The 22,880-nt window shown below is 39.8% G+C and overlaps 1 protein-coding gene across 3 annotated transcripts; it reads left to right on the top strand.

The window, feature by feature from the left end:
* Positions 1–10: 10 nt before the first annotated feature.
* On the top strand, positions 11–22,880 carry DLGAP5 (DLG associated protein 5). 3 transcript variants are annotated; one of them, XM_075104286.1, is made up of 19 exons: positions 11–86; positions 3,051–3,298; positions 4,635–4,843; positions 5,301–5,393; positions 7,000–7,084; positions 9,156–9,251; positions 10,419–10,489; positions 12,355–12,650; positions 13,069–13,190; positions 13,273–13,402; positions 13,810–13,895; positions 14,505–14,665; positions 16,235–16,327; positions 17,484–17,703; positions 18,871–19,120; positions 19,477–19,534; positions 20,950–21,115; positions 21,518–21,567; positions 22,611–22,880. In XM_075104286.1, exons 2-19 carry the CDS (start codon positions 3,061–3,063, stop codon positions 22,722–22,724), a joined length of 2,538 nt encoding a protein of 845 aa, XP_074960387.1. In that variant the 5' UTR covers positions 11–86; positions 3,051–3,060; the 3' UTR covers positions 22,725–22,880. The 3 variants fall into 3 exon arrangements, with proteins under 3 accessions (XP_074960387.1, XP_074960388.1, XP_074960386.1); XM_075104287.1 differs by lacking the exon at positions 11–86 and adding an exon at positions 1,031–1,051; XM_075104285.1 differs by lacking the exon at positions 11–86 and adding an exon at positions 2,932–2,969.

Genomic DNA, 22,880 nt, shown 5'->3' on the forward strand with positions numbered 1-22,880 from the left:
GAGCGTTGGCAGGCGAGATTTGAAAGTCTGCCGAGGCGGGCCGCAGGGCCGAAGAGCTGAGGAAGAGGTGGTGGGGGTCGGCGCAGGTACGGCGGGGCCGGGGGGCGAAAATGGCCGGGCCAGGAGGCGGCGGCGGCGGCGGCGGTGGCGGTGGTGGTGGTGGTGGTGGTGGCGGCGGCGGCGGCGGCGGCGGCGGCGGCGGCGGCTCCGCTCCGAGCCGCCCTGATGAGGCGGCGAGGGAGAGGGGGCTGAGGGGCTGCAGCTGCGGCCGCCCCCAGAGCCGCCACGGGGAGCGGAGGGTTGGGCTGTTCGGCTTGTCCGGGGCCCCGGCTCGGAACCGCCGAGCCTGGGCCTTGTTCAACACCTGAACTTACCGGGTTTCCACTTTAAAAACAGCGATATTTGCGTTTCCTGCTCTACTTCGTCGCTATCCGGGCTAAAAACACGAAGTATGCGCCTATGTGTTTGTGTTACCCGTGCGAGGTGATCCTCCGGCTCCTGTGGCCTTGCTCGTCAAAAGTGGTTCTTCTCCCTCACTGCTTCTTTATAAAAACCAACTTTTCAACTTTAATTTTGGTAGCAGAGGCCAGCCAGTCCCAAGCCTTTCCTTTTGGTTAAGCTCTCTGTCCCTTTCCTGCTACCAGTCTTGAATTTATGCCAATTTAAATGCCAATTAATCCCTTAGACTCCTGTTTAGGCAAGGTACCATGCAGAAACCGTAACCTGTAAAGAAAAGGAGGCGGATATTTCTGTTCTACTGAGATGTTTAGGACATTAGGCATGCCGTACACTTTTAATGGGCCCAAAGCGATCATGGGTAATGGCTTGCATTGCTTTTGCTGACCTGGGGTATGAGTTAATAATACCTTTGTGGGAAGTTCTGTCTGTATCTTTGCTTACGTTATATTTGCCCTCTTCGAGTTATAGATGAATTCTGCTGCAGGATTACTTACTGAAAGGTAGATTGCTTGCTCTTGAGGCTTACTCATGGGAGAAGCCCTTAAGTGGAACTACACTACAATAACTAGGAAAATATTGTTCCAAGTAGAAGGTAGAGCATAAAAATCCTTTAAATGTGTTAAATATTTATCAGTGTTTAAGGCAAATGCAGCTTTCCGTAAGCTTGCCTGATAGGTAACAATGTATATCCTGTGGATAGAGAGTATGTGACCTTCCATTAAGGTGCTTTCAGAGGGCTCTGGCTGTACTTAAAGCATGTTTAAGGAGTCCTAGGCACAGGGAATTTGTCCTGCAAGTCCACAGAGGATGAGTAGAGAGTCTGGACGCTAGCTGCTGCTTTTAGAAATTAGTTTCATCCACTGGGCTCAAAAAGCCTGCTTCTTCTAGGAGATAGATAGTATGGGATATATTACCATTAACTGTTTTCTTCATGGTTTCCTGTAGGAATTACTCAAAAGATCAGTCCAAAGATGATTACTGGAGATGGTCATGAACTAACCTTCTTTAGTGACTTACATGTCAAGCAAGGCAAATATGACCTATGAACTACAGCAGAGTTAGTCTGATCATTTGCAATCGTTAACTAACTGGCCGCTTTAATCAATTTCTGAAAGTTGAAATGCAAGATGTGGGATGAAATGTAAGCATGTACCAGCTCTTCCAGGATTATGTAAAAGAGATCCAGTCTCTGATTTGAGTGCATTAAGCTGAGATTAGCTTTTTATTTCCATTTGCTCATTTACACTTCCATTGACCATTTTGCTCTCCTACAGCACTTGAATGTATTGGAAAAAAAGAAGCAAAATGTACCCATTTAGATTTCAGACTCATATGTTACCTCCAATATCTATTCCAAGCAATTCCAGGTGGTTGTGCAGGTATTGTTCGTGCTCTGCAAGTTACTCAGTATGTAAATACTGCCATGAAGTGGGGCACACGGAGCTGCCGCTGCCAGCAGCGATGGTATCTGATGAGACTTTGTATTCCTTTTTACAATAGCTCAGGTTCTTTCCTTGCTTGCTTTTTCCAGAAGTATATGCAGTTTAAGAGTACATTCTTATTTATTTCTGTACGCGTTCTGTTTATTTTGGTCCTCTCTTCTGACATTTGGGTTTTTGAGTTAGGGGGCTGGTGGTGTTTGTGGCCATTGGTAGCAAATGGAGGGGGAAGGGATTGACTTTAAGAAATCCTGTACACCCATAGTCAAGGCTGATCATCTCAGTCTAGTTCACTGATGAGTCCTTTAGCTTGATTAAAACTTGCTGTCTTGAAATTAAGAACCTCAGTAAATGGCCGATTTACTGGTCAGTGAGTAATTGTTGGCTATTTGGTTTAGCCCTATCGCCCTCCTTACTGTAAAGCGGTTTTCTATAAGTAGCGGAAGATGAGATTTCTAAAAGACCCTGGTTGAGGTGGCAGATAGCGTAAGGCCAATTGCAAGAACTGATTCTGCCCTCTCTCCAGAAGAAAGCATGAAAACGGTCAACGAGGCAGGCTTCAGTGGGATGCAGGGGATGGAGCTTTTTACATTGCTGTTAGCACAGCCTGTACGGACCAACTGACGTTTGCATCGAGTCTTCCTCAGGTTGAAAAATTAGGGAGGAATCCTGCTTGAAATAAACGCTATTGTGTTGCAGTTGCATCCTGGAAACTCGGTTGGGAAATGGCGCCAAGTACTCTGATGCATGACAAAAATGCCTTGCCATCAGATAGGGTATAATCTAAAGGCTCAGTGGCAATGTCGCTTCCAAGTATTGTCCTACAACCTCGTCATTTACTTGCTTGTCTCCTTAACATGGAAAACATCTGTGTTGAAAACACACCAGGAGCACAATCCCTGGCAGTGACACAGTGTCCCCTACTAATTCTGTGTCAGACTTGGTCACCACTTAACAAATTAGTCCCTTGAATGCATAAAATAAAGAGAAATAATGAAGACTCATTACTGAAATTGTCATTTGCATTTTCTCTGGCACACATACAGAAATGAAGAACCAAGGGCTTTCTTTGTTAGTAACATGTAAACTCTAATGAAAAGGGCGAACCAAAACATGACAGCATTTTTCCTAATCATGATGATTTTTTCCTAGGCTCATCAAGATGGCTGCTACCTCCCAGTTTGCCAGTCGATACAAGAAAGATTTGAGTACAGAAGCCCTCAGAACAAAAGTTGCTCGCAGAAAATCGGTGCTTCAAAAGGAGAACAGACACAAGTTGTTTGAAAAGGGCAGACAGTTTGGATTGGCAGATGTCAATGTTCAGCTCTCAAAGAGGGGAATTTCTCAACTAAATGAGACGAGTGAAATATGCTTTCAAGAGAACAGCAGTGTAAAACAGAGTGAGTAAAGTTGTTATAAAGCTTTTTTTAAATTATTAGAAATGTCTTTAAGTAGATTTGGTAACATTATCACGGGAACCTAACTGTAGTCAAAGTTTTAAGACCTTTTTTTTAATTTGAAGGTTAATTTGAAAGTTTAAGATCTAAAAAACAATGACTGATACCAGTTCTTCTAACTGTTAAGAAAAATGAAGAAAATGAAGTCTTAATATAGATTTAACCTCCTCACTGCTCTGGTGGTATGAATGAGGCTTTGCTCTGATGTGTCTGCAGCAGCTAAAGAATGCATTTAGCTATTAATATTCAGTGGGAAGTCTCTTAATGATTGCTTTGTCATTCCAGAAGTGAAAAACCTGGATCTAAAATCTCATCTAACATATAACTCGTGTCTGTTATTTGCTTAAAGTATGCTTAGAAATGGGTAATTGTATATTATAATTGGGTATACATAAGCATAAATGGGTAAATAAATGGTATACTTTTATTTTTAAAATTGCTAGATTTTTGATTACTTTTCTCCCAGAAAATAGGACCTGCATATACTCTGAATTCTGCCTCCCTGGCTCTCCTGGATCCTTATGACATAGGGAATTAAGTTAATCTTTAGAATTGTCAACAGATTTCTTTAGAAATATTTCACCTTCAGTATTTTGATAGCAGAAGGTTATTGGAGGAAGGAGTGCAATCCCTATGTAATAATGTCAAATATGAGATTTAAGAAATGTATATCTTTATTATCTTCAATAAATTTTAAGTAGAGACTATTTTTTCAGATAGGCATGTAATTAAGTTTGGCATCATCTTAAGATTTTATTCTTTCATATAACTTGTGCCTCATTTATTCTTAGCTTGAGGTGGGCTTTGGTATCTAAAGCTGACCTAAACTTCCACTTTCAATGATGTTAAGTGTTTGACTAGAGAAACTGATACAAATAAACTAAATAAGTAAAAGTGTTAATTTTAATGTTAGTAACCTTGCAGGAACAGCTTGTATGCTGTAAAATGGAGATGAATTTACAGTATCCCTCAGGTGGAGATCTGGGGATGTGTATTTGCAAGCTGAAATTTACCGTTGAATACTCTTTTAGTGGGAAGGGTTAAAACAATTAAGAGAATTTAAGCTTTTAGCAAGCTAATAGATCCCACGTATTTGCATTGTAAGACTTTAATTGAAACTTGCAAGCACAGATTCCAGACAGTCTTTTGCTCTTTGACTTAGCATGGTCCTCTTCTATCTTGGGAAAGTTTTTTTGAAATGTTCTGACTTGCTGATTGTTGGCTGATGAAAAATATCTTCAAGATTTTCTAACATGTCTGTTGTCCATCTCTGCTTCAGAGCAATCTACAAATGTAGCCACCAGCAGGATTAATGAACGCAAGGAAATGCTCCAGCGGTATAAAGAAGAAAAGGAACTTCGAAAACTGAGAGAGCAGAGAGAGAAAGCAAAAAAGGGCGTGTTTAAAGTTGGGTTATACAGACCAACTGCACCTGGATTCCTTTCACTTGCACCTGAAGATCCAGTGATAGTGAAGCCACGAGAGAAGGTAATAAGAGGAATATTAAATATCTAAACTAAGTATATGTAGTATACTATTTGTATACAAACAGAAATTTGAATAATTATGTGTGTTATGCTGAATAAACAGTTTATTTTGTAAACACTTTATATATATTTATTTTATAATAAGGTATAATAAAGGAGTAATTTGGCTCTTCTTTAAAATGAAGCTGGAAATAGTGATATGCTGACTTTTGTACTTCTGACTATGTTTTTAGTACAAAAACTGGCAGGATTCATCTACAAATGAATCAGCTAAGTTATTTTAGAACTGGTAACTTGTTCCTATTTAGCCCACTTGACTTTGAAAGTTTTTCAAATTATACACTTGACCCATTTTGCACGGGCGTGTTACTTTTCACACTTGGGCTTTTTGCCCACTCTAACAGTGGCAGGGAGGGCGGGAAAGGAGTTTAACTCTTGTTCCTTGGGGATGTTTCCAGGCAGCTCCTGCTTTCTCTGGGAGGATTACTCGATCAAAGGCCAAGATCCAAGAAGAAAAAACTGTGATACCAGCGGTGTCCAAGCACTCTATGGTTTGCTTTTTTACATAAACCTCAGCAAATAAATTTAGAGAAAAGGTGGCAATTATCTTTCAGACCATAACTCAGAGTTGTATGCTTGCATGTTGAGTGCTGTCTCTAAGGTTTGCCTGCTGAGAAAGACAAATCGGGTCAGAAAAGCTTTCAGCAAGCTGATAGACTGTATTGTGCTGAACTGAACTACAGAGAGTTTGATTTAGGTCAGTACAAATACAGAGAAGTGCACTGATCTCCAGGATCCTTTTTCAGTGCAAATTATTGTAGTCAAGAGGGACTGCAAGTAGGAGTAGAGGTAGTAGTGAGACTGAAGTTAATACTTTGGTTTTGGCTTGGAGAACCAGCAAATCTCTTGAATGCTGAGTGTGTCATGAATGCAGATTATAAAAAGTCAGTTCATTCTTGTAGATCACATTCTAGCAGCAAAAAGTTGCAGACGACCCAGCAAATGGACTGCATTCTTAAAAGCTTGTTACAGTAGGAAAGAACACTTGTGTTTAAAGTTCAATTTAAAAATATTCTTGCATATTAAATTGCATAGCACCTTATTTATCCACCTGTTTAAAGAAAAAGACTGAGTTAGCCTAACTGTGATATTAGTTTGACTTCTTGGACTCTATACAGTGACAGATCTGGTGGACATAACTGTTAAATTAGCAAAATATTATTTGGCATCTTAATGTCATAAAGTTGAAATTATATTTAAGCTTTAAAAATCATAAAATGTTTAATTTCACATTAATTTGTGCAAGACCACCATTGCTGAATATACTTTTTTCAACATGCTGGACATGGAGCTGTCTGTTTTATTTTGTTGGGGAATTTTATCAGCAATAGGTGGTTTTGCCTTGCGTTTTCCATACTGTCCTCAGCATTATAAATATGTAAAACCAGTGTCTAAAAGCCAAAGCTGGTGTATAGCATTGTGCAAATTTCTATTGAATTTTTCCTCAAAGCCTTATAACTGGAGATGTATTTTGTTGAGATGCAATTACTGTAGGTATCACCCCTGATTAATCTTTACCACTCAGAACACCATTCAAAGGCAAAACCACTTCCACGTTGCCATATTTTTACTGTGAATCTTGGCAGTCCCTTTGCTATTACTTGTATTAAAAAGTAGGGGGGTTTGAGAAATTTCAGTAGCAGTAATCTCTAAAAGCAGCTCTATTTTGAATATAGCAATCTTGCCTTACAAAGCTTGAATGCATTTGAAGGAATTCCAGTCATAATTTTACAAAGGAACAGCTGAGTTGAGTTAATGTTATGGTTTTTTTTCCTGAGAACTGTTTCTTAAAACATGTAGTATGTACTAAGATGCCTCAGTAATTGACACCTGGCTTCATAGTAAACTGAAACTGTTTCTTAAATATTTTTCTTCATTCTTTTTCTGACAAATTCTTGATTAGTTGGATAATGCATGTTAACGTATCTAAAATGAGTTATTTTAGTAATCCTTAATTTCTCTTTATTTTAAAGGCCTGTGTGCCAAATTATTTGACCACTTGTTTTACTGGAGCTTAGGATAGAAAGATGAGGAAAGAAATAAGCTGCTTCATTGCTGAAAATCTGATACTTCACAAAAAATGATCTTCTCTTGTAGGTCTGTGCCAACGGGCATAGCGTGCGCCCTACGCAAGCAGGACGTAAGCAGATGAATACAGGCAAAGGGGTTGAAAAAGAGAAAGGTATGAAAGTAGTACGATCCCTACATCCAATTCTGAAAGCACGCTGCTGGGTTTGGTTTGGTTTTTTCCCCTGAGTCAGTAGCTGTGACGTTATGGGAGGGAGGCAAAGAACGTCTCTGGGAGAGATCCACAGTATGTTCTTGGGTGTAGGAAACAAGGTGTTTTTAGGATGGCTATTCCTACCAACTCTGACAAGGACAGCAGCTGGCAGGTTACCACATGTGTGGCTCTAGGTATTGCATGTACTCGTTGCCTCTGTAGGCTGGAGGAAATGGAATTCATCATACTTAATGCCATCCTGGTTACTGATTATTAACCCTGGGAGAGGGAAAAGAAAAAGGTCAGTAGGCAGAATTGCACACCTGCTAGCTGCCTTAGCATCTGGAGCTGTGCAGAGCTTTCTGTTTGGCTCTAAGAAGAATATCACATGTAGTAGCTGCTGCTATTGCAGAAGAACAAGTGACTTCACCTGGAAAGATGAAGAATATCTGACAAAATAAAATATAAGTTTTCCTTGGTATTGTGGGTAGCCTGAAGAAAAGCTGATTGTATGATTGTATTCTTAGTGAAGTCTTCCTTCTGTCTGTACAGCAGATACACTGTTGTCTGTGGTCTCTAAATGAAACCACTTGGGTAACTCATCGTTGAAAAGGGTTTGTAAAAGGATAGCCTACTGGTAAAGCATGTTAGCATATAACGTTGGAGGCAGGAGCCCAGACTTCTGATGCACAGTAGTGCAGCTGAGTAAATGTATGGTTGTCTTCAATAAATGACAAGTATGATCCTACCTTTTCATATTTTACAACAGCCCCTTCTGTGTCTGTCACTTTCTATGTGACAAGTACATAAATTTCTTAAGAAAGCAACAACAAAAAAGCCCAACCCATGCCACCTTTAAGGGATTAGAATACCTTTGATTAGAAATTCTTCCTGATAGCACAGTGATGTCCATGCCTTAAGGCTAATCATGTGGAATATTGACATTAATGCAAGATATTCAGTAATTCAGAGTGAAATGACTTTTATATCGCTAATTTAATTAAATCAGCAAGCAGCAGACCTTTATGTAAATACATTTCAGTGGTGCCTTCCTTTGGTGAATACTGAACAGATCTATTATCGGTGTTTGACATAATAATTAAAGCATTTCATTTTTGAAAAATTGTCATCTGCTAGACTTGATTATTCCTTTTTTGCTGAATCAAGAATATGCATTATATGTATTTAAACACTAGTATGAAAATACTAGGGAAATGAATGTTTGGATAAATCCAATTTATAGTTATTTATCTAGCAATTTTTTCCCAACTTGTCATTCTAGCTTCCACAGAATTGCAGCTTGACATTAAAAACACGAATAGCATTAACAGTAACTAAGCGGGGCTGCTAGATTTCAGGCAGATGTTAAAAGGGAAAGTATGAAATAGAGCTCCTGTTAAATTTTTCTGTGCAGGAGAATGCTATTGTTTTTGAAGTATATTAGAAACAGGACTAAGAAATAAAGATGAACATTTTTAAGATGGGTAATACGGTGCATGAACTTGTCATATTTTATAAAATATTCCAGGGACAATTTGTCTTAAGAATACTTTGTTAGATTACATTAAATTCAGACCTTAGAATACTTTCAGATAATGACCAGGCCATCACTTTGTTACACAGATGGTTTGCTTAAGCTTCCCAGCTGTGCAAATAACCGTGGCAAGTTGTAACTCTGGAAAGCTTCATCTGTAAAATGGGGACGATGTTCACCCTGATTGCAGGGAACACTGAGAAGGGTTCCTTAAGCTTTGTGCGTGGCATGGTACCTTGATGGTCCTGGATGTACTACTGTGCAACAAAAACATCTTCAATCAAGATCCTTCAGAACGTTGCTTGAGCTGTGCTGTTCATGTTTAGCACTGCTTGCACTGAACTGACAAAAAAAACCCTGTTGATTCTGGCAAACTAATGCAACTAATAATTGCTAGTGCAGTTTTCTGGTTTCTCCAAAATGTAAACTTTCAATTATATTACTTGAAGGCAGCTTCTTACTAAGCTTTGAAATCTCTGGAATTAACATTTCTTACAGTGTTGCAGACTGCAGTCCAGACAACCTCAAATGCAAGAATCACCAGAGCTGCCGCCTCTGCAGCTGGGCAGATGCTGAAAACAACAGCTACTGCTGGTAAGTGAGGCAGTGAATATAGACCTGCTTGTGTAGCTCAAGCCTGATATGTATTTGGAACAGTGTGCTGTGAAGAGATACCATCTAATACTGGATAAGCGAGCGAAACTAAATATGCACATTTATATGCTGCTGTAAGACTTGTTGTCAAATGACATACTAAGACAGCTCTGTTGTCTTTAGGATCTTGCTTATATCTCAGGTGCCCTGCTGTAGAGTTACGTATCAGCTTGTTCTGAACTGTCTCAGCACACTGCATTCTGCTGTGTCACTATCTCCTTTGAATAGATAGACTGTATGTAACTCATGCCAAATTATCATGTAAGAAAAGGACAAAATACTGCATCACGTAGACTCTCATCTGGAACTCTATTGCAATATTTAAATCAAGATATTGGAATCAACATTGGACAGTTTCCCATAAAATCCATCAGTGTGGAGCATCAGTATCCATATGGTAATTATAAACGGAAAGAACAAGACTCGAACTGGTAAAGATTTGCCAGTTTGTTGTATCACTGTTTAAGGACATATAATTATTAAGTCTGTGATCAGGAACTGATGCCTCTGGAAGAGATGGTAGCCTGTGTTCTTCAGGTCAGGAATTTCTCTTCGCCTATGTTTGTCTATTTACTAGAATATGGGGAACGTGATGGTTACTGAAGGGGAAACTTTTAGTTTATATTCTTGTGCTTGGAATAGTCTCCAGAATGTTTTGCAGTGTCCTTTGTATTATATATGACAGAATGTAACCCCTAGGCTGAAAGCAAAGCTGTTGTTAGTATTGGTTTCAACTGACCCATAGGAATTCTGTGCCATATAGAAATTCAAAATCTGAACTCAATTTGGCTTGCCATTATTTCTTCAGCCACTAAGAAAATAAGATTACTTTTATCTTTAGCATATGACAGCATCTAAAGACTAATGACTTAATGAATCTGTTTGCCTTTCTTGGTGATACATCTGTTCGTAGGCTTTTAAATCCTAGGCCAGGTTTTCTTCTGAATGAACTTTTGCAGTTAGGTCTCTGCCCTCTAGCCACCTCCTAGTTAAGAAACAAAACAGTCTCTCCCTGTATTTAACTACTGGACTTTTACGGCAGTCTTTGGGTGAAAGATTGTCTTAATTCAATGCCTTTTTGACCTTTGGGAGTTTCTCTTGTTCTAGGTAACCAGTCACAAAGAAAGACAGCAAACGTAGGAAAGCAGAAGAAAGCAGTCAAACCTGACAGCGTGGAGGTAGGCCATCTAATATTTGAAATGGAAAAAAGTAAAACTGATTTAAGAGCCAAAAGCTGTAATTGTAGTTCAAATACACTTGTGTTCAAGCATAGAAGCAACAAGTTCACTAATAAGCTGAAGTCTTGGGAAGAAGCTGTATGTATTTATATTGCCATATTTTAAAAATTAAGATGAGTTGTAGTTTGCTTATATGAATGACTTGATTACTAATCAACATCTGGGCAATGATTTAAATTAGACAAGAAGTTCTTACATGATATATTTCATGTCTGATGTTTTAAATAGTAAAAATAAAAAAGGTCTGCTTTGCTGGTTTTATCCAGCATTTGTAAATTTTGTGCATTTCATTCCTTTTTGAAACTTGCTTTTTCATGCTATGAGACTTTAGAAGCTAAGAAATGACCAGGTGACCTGCTTAGTGGATGAGGGAAAGGCTGTGGATGTTGTCTACCTAGACTTCACTTTGACACTGTTTCCCACAGCATCCTCTTAGAGAAGCTGGTGCTTGTGGCTAGGACGGTTGTACTCTTCACTGTGTAAAAAAACTGGCTGGATGGCCAAGCCCAGAGAGTTGTGGTGAATGGAGCTAAATCCAGTTGGCAGCTGGTCACAAGCTGGGTTCCCCAGGGCTCAGTGTTGGGGCCAGTTCTGTTTAATATCTTTATCAACGATCTGGATGAGGGGACTGAGCGTGCCCTCAGTAAGTTTGCAGATGACACCAAATTGGGTGGGAGTGTTGATCTGCTCGAGGGCAGGAAGGCTCTGCAGGAGGGACCTGGACAGTCTGGATCGATGGGCTGAGGCTAATTGTGTGAGGTTTAACAAGGCCAAGTGCTGGGTCCTGCCCTTGGGTCACACCAACCCCAGGCAACGCTCCAGGCCTGGGGCAGAGGGGCTGGAAAGCTGCCTCACGCCTCCCATCTCCACTCCTGTTTCTGTAACTGCAGCTGTGCTCTAGTTTGTCTTGAACCGGGTGCAATCATGCACAAACACTGACAGGCGGTCACAGGCACTTACATCTTTGCTCAGGTAAGTACCTCTTCACAGGCAGGACTTGCTTTGTGCTCCCAGTTGGTAAACTCTTGCTCTAACCACAGTCATCTCATTACAAGTGTGTTAAAAGTTGAACTCAAGGCTTACATTCCAACCAGGGGTATCTTAAAGTATAACAAGACTTACAGTGGATTGAAGATGCATATTTTCTTGAAAAACAACCTAAGCTCTTTTGGCTGGTTTGAGCTAACAGTATCTCAATATAGGTGTCTCAGAAATGTGTTCTGTATGACTGACTGGTCACTCATCTCATAGGAATGCGGATTCAACTTATTAACTTTTTCTCCTCTTTTAAGGACATTCTGTGGTCCTAACTGCTCTTGTCTCAGGCTGCATTCCTCAGCTATCAGCTTATTTTAGCTTGTTCTTCAGCCTTTGGGTTAGCGTATGTGTATAAACCGTGATTATTCAACAGGCGTAGTTGGATTTGGAGCCAGTAATTCTGCTCTTGAGGAGCTTATCACCTTAAAGCATTCTTTTTCCCTAGCAATGGGAGCAAGCATTTGCTAATTTTAATTACTGTTTTGGTTGATGAGGTGTTCTGCTACTTTAGGCCCTTCAGTGGGTGCTGCATTCCTCGTAGTGAAGTGCAATCCTTGTTACTAGAATGATTTGCAAGTGTCAAAACCAGTTGGGCTCATTGGTAAATCATGACTTCTGTGCATGCATGCTATTGTAGCGACTTACCTGAAACTGTTCCTTTCCTGATGGCTTTCAGACAGTCCTGTTCTAATTCAGCCCATGCCTATAGTAAACAATTTATTGATTTGGTAATATAGTCTTTGCTTTGTCTGTTTGTGCTGTTATAGGTAATTCCTTCTAAACATGAAGAGGATAAGAATGCTCAGCTGGATCCAGCGGTGAAAGATTCTGCAGCTGATTCTAAACATTCATTGTCAACAGAACTTCAACAGGAACAGACCTCAGGGGAAAACAAAACCAATTCTGCTCCAGGGAGACCCAGAACACGTTCTTTTGCACCTCAAAACTTTGTGTTTCAGCCATTAAATGGATTAGCGACCTACAAAGTTACACCCATGACTCCTTCGAGGGCAAATGCTTTTTTGACACCAAATGCCTTCTGGGATTTTTTGAAATCTCCAGTGTAAGATTCTTTCTTCTAATGGCCTAAAATGCAAGCGAACCTCTCTGATGCTATGGAAGACATCAGCTTTCTATAGAGAGGTTCCCTGTGTAACAAACCGTTGTGGAGTTGAAACACCTGATCATCACGGTTGCTGATGTTGCTTGATCAAAGGTGGACTTAATACAACAGCAAAGCAAGCTATATAATCTATAATCCTGTCTATGCCTTAAAGTAAAGCAGCTCCCATATATCAGGGACTTGTGCCATATGTGTCTATTCACAGATTTGTTAATTTTAATAGGAATTGCTTGCGTTCTCTAGTGTTGAGTGTAAGATACAAAAATGCCCCGTTTGGTAGGGTGTATCTGGCCATATTTGATGTCAGTTTCTCAATGTGTCTGAACTCTAAATGTACTTTTTTTGTTGTTGTTCCCAGTAATATAGTTGAAAAATCTAGTGAAGCTGAGGCACAAGAGTCTAATTTAAAAAGTCAAATTTTACCTGCTGCTAAAGGCATTCAAGAACAGCAAATCACTACAAGTTTGGAAGGAGAAAAAGGTATGAAGTTCACATTTAGTTTATTGTTCTAATGTTTTTGTTTTCCGCTGGATTCTGAACAAATACCCTTCATATTTTTCAGCAAGTGAATCGGATGAGAAAACTTCCATTCAGAGATCAAATGAAACAATTCCTGTCTCTACGGATATAACAGCGCTTGAAATGAGGTCAGATGATATAAGAGAGCAAGAGCATGATGTGCCCTATTTCAGGTTTGTGTTCAGTTGTTTCACTTCCCTGTCTTCTGTTCTGAGGTCCTTAACATGAGTGACGAGACATCTTGCAAAGATTAGCTTACAGTGCTTGGTGTCTGTCAGCGGTGACCTGAGTAGGCACATGTTCCTATCTCCCTTTTTGTATTGCTAGGGTAAGTAAAGAATATACAATTCTGGAGACTGGCACCTTGTCCTAAGGAACACAAGCTTGAAAGCAGTAGAAAAGAAATTGCATCTCAGCCAGTCAGCAAACGAAAACAGCCTAATGGCTCTTGCTCCAAAGACAGTGTAGTTTCTCTGAAGGCAAAAGGGTAGTAACCACTAACAGTCCCAAGTAGTGACAGCAATTAGAAAGTTCTCCAAAATGTGACTTTTTTTTTTAATAAATATCCCTTTATTTTCAGAAACATTCTTCAGTCTGAGACAGAGAGGCTGATGTCTCAGTGCCTCCAGTGGGATGGAAAATTTGAGCTGGACATTCCAGAGGATGGTGAGACTAAACTCTAATAGGCATTACAAGGGGTGTTACGGTAACTGAAGGGGACGGAGGGAAGTACACGTATCTGAATATATTTGCAAAATAGCACTGTCTACAGCACTTAGTAAAAGTCGTATTAGTAAAGTTTAGAGTTGTATCTGCCTCAAGACAAAAAGGCATGCTTTATCTCCTAATGCTAAAACTTCTGTGTAGTACTGACAAGAGTGGTTCATTTAAGTGAACAAACTGCGTATTGCAGTAGCTCTTCTGTTGTCAGTTTTAAGTATATTTAAATGTATGAACTTTAACCAAGCTGATTTTTTTATAAAAAATACAATTAGGTTTTGACATTGAGTAAGTGTCGTTATCTGGGAGAACGAAGATGACTTGTCAATGCTTATCTTAAAGACTTAAGGAGATGGTAACATTTTTTTGAACGAAGCAAGTTTAGAGCAGTTCAATGGATAGGTATGCCCCGCCTGAATGGTATTGCAGGTCTGCAATATGTGAACTTAGTTTAAAGAAGAAACAAACTCCAGGCTCTTCAAATACTTATTGAAATCAATTGTGAGATGATGGATTATTCTAAGATCTACTTCATTGTTTTCTTGTCGCTATCAGCTAAAGATCTTATTCGCACCACAATTGGTCAGACAAGACTGCTCATAGCAGAAAGGTTTAAACAGTTTGAAGGACTCGTGGATAATTGTGAATTTAAACGGGGTGAAAAAGAAACGACGTGTACAGACTTAGATGGGTTTTGGGACATGGTTAATTTTCAGGTATGTACTTACATGTTAACCTTCTAGAATAAAGTTGATGAAGTTATTTATGAGCAATGGATTGAAACAATTCTGTTTCTTGAGTATTGTTTTTGATTGATTCTATATTTGATTCTTTTTGAATATTCAGCTTAAGAAACACAGGTCCTTGTTTAACACTTTCTGATGGTGCATAGTACCAGCTGGTATACAATTTAGAATTCATGGACCTGTTAATCTGTTGTGTCTTCTTGTGGTCTATCTTGTTTTTCTCTGGAATGAAGGCTTGTGGCCAAGTCTTATTCTGGTTTGGAGTGACTACACAGTCACAATGTCTACCTGGACCAAAAGCTAGGAGCTTTTGGAAAAGTCCTAGATCTTACCTGAAAAGTATGGGTTCCATGCTTCAGTCTGAGCATAAAGCAGAAGTTAAAATACCCACATTTTGGGGTGAGCTTAGGTGGTAGAAAACCTTCATCTCTATTTCTCTTTTGATGCTTCCATTGGTTTCAGAATGAAATATAATACTCTAAAAGATAAAAATAGCTCTCGACAGTATTTGTAAGTCAGCATTCCACAAAGGAACTTGTAACTAGTTAAATCAAATGTAAGGACGATTTGTTGTTAAGGTCCTAGTTGTAGGTCCTTAATTCCCTCCAGAAAGCGTTATGGGTTTGACCTGCTTATACATCAGAGATATTTGAGGGGAACTTTGCTAGAACCTGTAACTTGAATAACAGGGTTTACTTATGCTTACTATGTATCTGGGAGCAGCTTGAGTTTGTCCTGAGCATCCCCACCTTTTCCCTTAGATAAACTTGGAATAACAGAATTGCTAACTCTGTCCCTTTTTTGCATTTGTTTTTTGTTTGTGTCCTCTGAGTTTCAGGGAGGATGTAAAGCACTTGTCACTTCAGTGACCAGTCCGCTGTACATAAGCCTTGTATGGCCTTACTTAGCAAATGAGGCAAGTGACTCCATTACAAAGCCTAGAGAGAACAAGGCTGCTGCATTATCAGTCAGGGAGGAGGTCATGCTGCAGAGCGACTTTGTCTCTAGTCGCAGGATGGCACGAAAAAGCACAAACTGCATCAGGAAGCTGTTCAGGCCAGCAGTTTAAAAGAGCAAACAAGCTTGCATGACATGTTTCCTATGTAATGGAAGACTTGGGCTTGTTTGGTGTAAAAATGATTATGCAATGTGTTCTTTCACGTTACTTAAATGCAGCTGTTGTCAAAGGGCTTAAGTTCAGCACGAGAACGGGTTATAAACCAGCTCCTTCGTTTAAGGCGTTATAGAATTGTTCAGCAAGATCTACTTCCCCTACTAAGCCCTAAACTACAGAAAGGATACCAGTCTTGTCATCTAATCTGAAGCTTGTGTATGTTAGTGTAGCCTTTATGTCAACTGTAGGAGAACATTTAATACTTAATATCTGTTGGTGGTTCAATTTGCTTCTGTATTTAAAGCAAAAGTACTTAAATGCATACCTACGCTTAAATTTGTTGCCTGATTTTATGAAACACTGTTCTGTTGTGAATCTAAGAAATCTTGCAAGTTAAACCTGGACTTTTCTGGGATTTCCAATAGATAGAAGATGTGAATAAAAAATTTGATAATCTGAAGAAGCTTCAAGACAATGAGTGGCAAACGCTTAATGTCCCAAGCAAAGCAATTGTCAAGGTATGAATAGCCCCTGAAGCGTGCCTCCTAAGGCATCGAGATGTAACAGTGTGTTGAAATATCTCAAATAACTAGTAAGCTGCTATTGCAGTGATGAATACTCTTCTTAAATGGAGGTTCCTTCTAAGGCCTTACTCATCTGGCCTCTCCCTCGCATCTCCCAAGTGTGTTTGCATTAGCTGGTGTGTGTAGTGATAGTTGCCTCTTTTGGCTAGGAAGATTAGAACTAAGAATTAACAATGACTCCAAGAGAGCCATCGGACTTTTGCTAGTAAGGCAAGTCTGTTAAGTTTAGAATAGAAATTTACCCTTCAGATGTAGAACACCTTCTCTGGGCCACTGGTGTTGGCACTGACCTAACTGAAGAGGAAACTGCACAGGAATTTGGCAGCGACTGCCAGTTTTGAGCTGTAAGTGCTAAATTATAATGGTGTCCCATTAATACAGTGCCATGGGTAGCATGATACTACTAATTCTCTAAGCACAAGTGGTTCTGACACTATCCAAAATAAGTTATTGCTTATTGCAAAATAAGCTTTAATGTAAGCTATTTTATCTAGTCTTTGGTTTGGAATATATAATTGCTTCTGTTGACTGACTGTCAAGTCTTATTCGCATCGCCTGAACTCCATCCAGTTCCTTGAGACTGCTCAGCTAATCCCAAAAATTATATGAAGGTCGATAAGAAACTCCAGGCACAGGAAACTGGAAGGAATGTAGCCTGTGTGAGCTGCCCATCAGTGTCAGAACTCTACAGGTGGTACAAGACACAAAATTTCCTTCTTTGAAAAAGCCAAATGCCAGGAGAGACTTGGCGGACTGGTGGTGTCTGTCCTGCAGTTACTTTATCTCCCTGCCACTAGGAGTCCCTGTATCCCGCTGTTTTTAAAAATGTTAACTGGAGTTGTTAAGTAAAAAAAATCGTACTGAGTATTTCTGAACTGCAGACTTAATATGAAAAATCGTTGCTATTGTCATCACAAACTAACCTTAATGGCTGAATGGCAGGCCAAGAGATTGCAGAGATGATTGGTGACCTTGTCTCCAACATGCCTGTTGCTGTCTCTGTGTGTAGCCAGCAGCTGTGTAAGCGTTCATGTGCAGTTGCTTCTGTCTGAAGCTTCCAGATGTGACCTACACTTTCTTACAATTTCAGAAAAAGACTATTCCAAACGGAGTGGCTAAGCCAAAGCTGGGAGCGGCTGGAAGAACTGCTGCCCGAAACCGGCTTGCTGCTATAAAAGCAGCTATGAGGGATAAAATGAAGCAGGACGGAGCTGATGGTTGTACACATGAGGAGAAGGTACCAGAAGTAGAAAAAGTGGTTTTTGAAGCGGGATTTTTCAGAATTGAAAGCCCTGTGAAAAATTTTCCAGGTGGGTGAAGCTTAATCATGATTTCTGTGACCTGAAAGTACTGAAGAAAGTTTAACCAATCTCATTGGAGAGAGGAATTATGCTGTTTATACTGGATACAACTCCAGCACTGGACAAAATTAATATTTCAACTAGTAGTTAATTATGTCAGGGATCCAAAGTAAACTGTTCTACATGAACGTGCTGATTTGAGTGATTATGGTAACATGAAATCTCTGTTAGACAGAGAGGTGAAAGCAGCTGGTTCGTGTTTTTTAGCACAAGTTTAACAATCAGGTTTTAATCTGAGTGTTCCCAGACTTTGCTGACAAACCTCTTCAAAGTCAGTGCAGGCTAATGTCCTCTATTTGTAAGACAGGATTTGGGATTATTTTTTTTTAAACTAGATCTCTTGCAGTGTTGTCTTCAAAGCTGCAAATAAAGTACACCTGTAATCTGTACTCCTGTTCAACAAGATTGTAGCATAATTATAGTCTGCTATAAAAACAATTTAATAGGGTTTTTTGAGCAGGTGCTCAATATGTAACTTTATTTTCGGTATCTACCTTATTGCAATCTATGTAAAGCCAGTATTTTCAGTAATGCTTGACTCTTTAGGAGCCTTTCTGCTTCTCTCCCATTTCTAGTTCACAAGCTGGCTTTGAATTTCCCAGTTTGTGTTTTGTGTATAGATCTCTTTCCTCCTCACAAGACTAGCAATTTTTTCATATGCCTCTTGTTAGCAGAGGGTTCCTTCTGGAAAGCTTTGAGCAGCACTGGGTTTAAGCAAGCTCTAGCAGAGAATCTGTTATAAGAATCGGTTCTGAATCTGTGTCGTCCTAATTCTATTAAAATTATCTAATGTAAAAGATGGAAATTAATGACAGCTTTCACCTGATAGACTTTTTGATGAGAATAGCAAGTTTCATTATTTCAGGTTCTTTGTGAAGGGGTAGTTATTACTAAATTGCTTAGCTGGAGTTAAGGAAGTTTTGTAACTTACTGACCTACTCTTGTCAACGCTTTTCAATTTCTCCTTAGAGTGTGTATAAGACTTCAATGTAATATTTGTATAAGACAATTCAGCAAGCCGAAAAAGCCAGTGTTCCTAGCTAGAATCCAAACAAGCAGTTAATTTCATCTTCTGGAAACGGCTGTAGTAATGAAACATTAAACATGCTTTTTCAGGCTTGCTTTCAAAGACACCTCGCAGATCTTCCCAGCGGACTTCCGACAGACTGGCAACTCCAAGATCATCCAGCAGAGCTTTGCTTCAGAGCATTCCTTCTGTTCTTTGTGACCCTGAGGATACAACTGCAAAACAAACATCGCCAGTGCTCGAAGGCTTCCACCCAGCACAAAATTTGAAAATGCACCAACTTCCCACTGGAGAAACTCCCCCACTGGAAGAACTCCCTGGTGGCTTGCTTGAACAAAGGTAAACATGTTAAGGCAGCTTTTAATTAAGTTTGTACAAATAATTTTATAGTTTTTAACTGAAAGAATTAATATTAATACCCATTAAATGTTACCTTCCAATTTGGCAGTGGTAAAGGTTGCAAAGTCCTTGTCTTTTCCTTCCCTCAAGCAAATATTAAGAGCTTTGCCCAAATGTAATTTTGCTGCTAGGATAGAAGTTTATTTTTTGCCCAGAAAATTTGATATAGCTGACCAGTGCCAAACAAGCGAGTGTAATTGCAGAACAAATTGTAAGATCAGTTGGATAAGTCAAAAGATGACTGAAGGTGATTGATTGATCGGAGAAGAATGAAAACATTTTGGTTTCTCTTTCAGCCTTTCTGTAGATGCAGAAGGACGCAATCCTGTTGCTGGCACAGCAGAGCGAACTAATGTAAGTCATGCGCAATTTATTTATGTGCTTTAAATATTTTATTATTAGCAAAAGAAAAGTTCTTTTTATTAGCCCCAGACACTTGGATTTTGGGTCAAACCCTCATTCATCAGGCTGTATTCCTCGTCCTGTATTCCTCAGGCTGGTGCTTTTTCCTTCTCAGTACGGACATAGGTAGGGACCGCTGCAGTCTGGGGACCTTGTCTAGCTCTTTGGGAGGTATCTTTTGTTGGCTGCTGGATGATGACACTTTTTGCTTGAGCAAGCAATGTTCCTTTGAAGTCCACTACCTCATTTCTGGTGTGGATTTTTTTTTAAATGCTTTTGCATTTGGGGACCATGACTAAAGGTATCAGTAGTATTTACCTCTCTGGGTCCTCATGCTGCCACAGCAGAGCACTGGGCTGTTACACTGTTTAAAGGTGGAGCGAGAGCCGTGTTACTAATACAAGTATCAGAGTACAGAAATCCATGCCCTGAAATGTCTGAGGACGTGGTGACATGCGTATGTTTGAGAAGCCTTAAAAAAGCCAGGACTGCGGCCTGCATAGTTTAGCTGACACTGTGCTACTCAGTGAAAGCCAGTGCTTTGCAGTTAATCATCCTTCAGTACCTTTCGTTGGAAAGGGAGTATCTTAATTTTATTTGTTACTGCTTGGATATGTGCATGACTACAGCAGTCATTTCCTCCCCCCACCTCCCCATATATATAATATATTTTAAAAAAAAATAATAATCTTGGTTACTAATTTGTTCTTATGACGTTTACTTCATCCTTTCCCTGTCAAATGAGAAACCACTTGTTGGTGATGTCGCTCTCTGGGGAAAACTGTGGTAATCTTTAAATTGTGGTATCGCTGATAGGTTTTTCTTGAGGTAAAGTCTCACTAGAGAATATCCTCAGAATGTTTTTGGCACTTTAAGTTCAAAATCTTCTTTCCTGTGGAAGAACTTCCTTTCTATTCTCTAAGAGATTATCAAGCTTACAAGGGTGTTTGGGAAATACTTAGTGAGAAATGGATCGCAGCGTTAAGCTGCGAGCCTTGTCCTGCCTCTCCTTTGTATAGTGCCTGGAGTTAAAACCCTGTCTCTCCTGAATTGTCTATAAAAACTGTGGATTAGGTGTATGGGCTTGGTTTGATGTAACAGGGACATGCTGGTTTCTGCAAACTCGCATCCCTTGAATGTCTTGTCTACCTTTTCACCCGTGTACTTTCTGCATCAAAAGCTGACAAGCTTCCTTTTATTACAGACAAAAGAGAAAATAAGAAAGCTTCCTCGTGTCATAGGCGCTGCCTCATGTCTGTCTAATTTCACCAATGCTTTACTTTTGGCTCTCTGGGAAGCAAATATAGCTACTGCAGACATCTTAGCCTCTCAGAGGACAAGGAACAGTTAAAATTCTTCTTTTCCAGGTGCAGGAAAATTTTAGCAGTGAATCAAAACTAATGGATGGCATGGAAGGGATGGAACTTTCTGCTGCAGAACAAGGACAAGATATTGTCATGTGCAGTCCAGAGAAAGAGACCCGCACAGAGACTGACTTTGCTCAGTCTGGAGAACCAAAAATACATCAAACAGGTGCATATCTTAAAGCTGCTTAGTATGTGCGGTATTGCTGGGGCCTTACGATTATTCTGAAGTTTTATGGTAGTCTAAATATTACTTTTTGATGTCACCATCGTTGTAGCTTGGTTAATCTAGGCATGGTATTAGCAAAACCTCCTTTAGCTAGTATGCTTTATATGTGCATTGCACAGGAGCAAACAGTGGCCCTCGGATTCTTCTGTATAGTTTCCGTGTGATATGTAAAGGAGAAATGAATATAAAAGGCTTGAAGTTGAAGTAAGTATAGACAGTTTAGGGTTTGGGGTTTGTTTTTTTTTAGGGGGGGGAGGGGTTTGTCAGGAAATGCAGAAAAGTTTATTTGAGCTTTGGCAGCACCAGACTAACTTTTTTTAATGAAATATTCTTATTTTTCAGATGCTTCATGTAGTGATTTGACATCCATGGGCAGAAATCCTTTTGATATGGTAAGCTGACCTTCAGGTTTATTTGACTAAGGCAATCTGCATGTTACAGCACTGTTAGCCTTTCCTACAGAAACAGTTACTGCACGAGGTAAATTGATCTCTGTAACGTTATCAAGCCAATTCACATAACTTACTCCAAATACAAGCCTCAATTCCTGTCTCCCTGCTCGTGCTCACACTGTTATTCCTTACTGCACACGATGTGTGTAGGATGAATCAAGACACTTGTAACAGAATGTCTGATTCTTAGCAGATAGATCCTTCATAAATTTTATTTCTTGTGGATTTTCTTGTAAATATTTACTAACGTGATGAATGACCTGGTCTTTTCCTTCCACTTTCTCCTGGAGTTTTCCAGCTCTTGTCCCATCCCTCTTTTTCTAACAGCTTTATCTTTCAGAGCTGGAAGTAAGATTCAACAGGTAAAAGCAGGTGTGCAAAACCTTTCAACTTGTTAAAACAATTTGGGTGTAGTTTCCTTGGTCTCACATGAAAAGCCCTCTTTAAAATATGGATTGCTGCTTGAAATACACAGTTCTTATTTTACATCTAGAAACAAGCTTGCAAAATTTCTCTTCGGGAAGTTATGGCATGTAGAGCGGTACATGATTTTGAACTGTGGCAGTTGCTTTTAAACAGTATCTTATAAGCAAGTGCATTTTAGTATACTTAGTGCCTCTGCTGAACCGCTGCAGGTTTCAGATCTGCCCGACAGATCCGTGCTTTGCTTGTCCTAAAGCTGCGATGTGTCCTCAGCGCTGAGCGAGAGGCAGGAGAGTTGCATGCTTCTCCTGTTCCCTTGTTGAAAGCCCTCTGCTCGTTTTTGCCCTGTGATGTTTAAGCGGCCTCTCAAGTAGGCAGGCACAGGACACACCTAAGCGGTTGCCTGCCAGTAATTACGGTTGGTCTGGTGTTTATATAGATGTCATTAGCGAAAGGGGAATTTGCTATTAGCTTATTTTGCGTGTGTTGTTGCAGTGGTGTTTTGCAGAGCAGATAGTTGTTCCTCAGGCACTTCTTTCACTCTCCAATTTCTCCCACAGCCAATGCTTGACACTGAGCTTCCCTTCACCCCAGTCAAGAGCAAAGCCCAGAAGTTTGCAGCAGCTGAAGCATTTGATGATCTTATTGTATTTTCTCCTGCTGGGGAAAAATGAAAAGCGACTTGAAATTCAAAATGCCTAAATTACATTAACGAGAAAACCCACAGAGGATATCTGGAATACAGTCTGCTACCCTTGAGCTGTGTTCTGAGTGAATGAGTACCTGTAGTATTTTTGTAGTGGAACCCATTAAAATATTTTTTAACGTTT

Source organism: Phalacrocorax aristotelis, chromosome 9 (assembly GCF_949628215.1).
Source record: "Phalacrocorax aristotelis chromosome 9, bGulAri2.1, whole genome shotgun sequence".
In the NCBI taxonomy this organism is placed as follows: domain Eukaryota; kingdom Metazoa; phylum Chordata; class Aves; order Suliformes; family Phalacrocoracidae; genus Phalacrocorax; species Phalacrocorax aristotelis.

What these genes read in the sequence shown, in the direction of transcription:
- DLGAP5 (XM_075104285.1), top strand. Translation starts at nt 2,947, where the DNA reads ATGAAGAACCAAGGGCTTTCTTT. An exon ending in GATTTTTTGAAATCTCCAGT is followed by an intron (nt 12,651 to 13,068) that starts GTAAGATTCTTT and finishes TGTTGTTCCCAG; the next exon opens with TAATATAGTTGAAAAATCTA. An exon ending in ACCAAAAATACATCAAACAG is followed by an intron (nt 21,116 to 21,517) that starts GTGCATATCTTA and finishes CTTATTTTTCAG; the next exon opens with ATGCTTCATGTAGTGATTTG.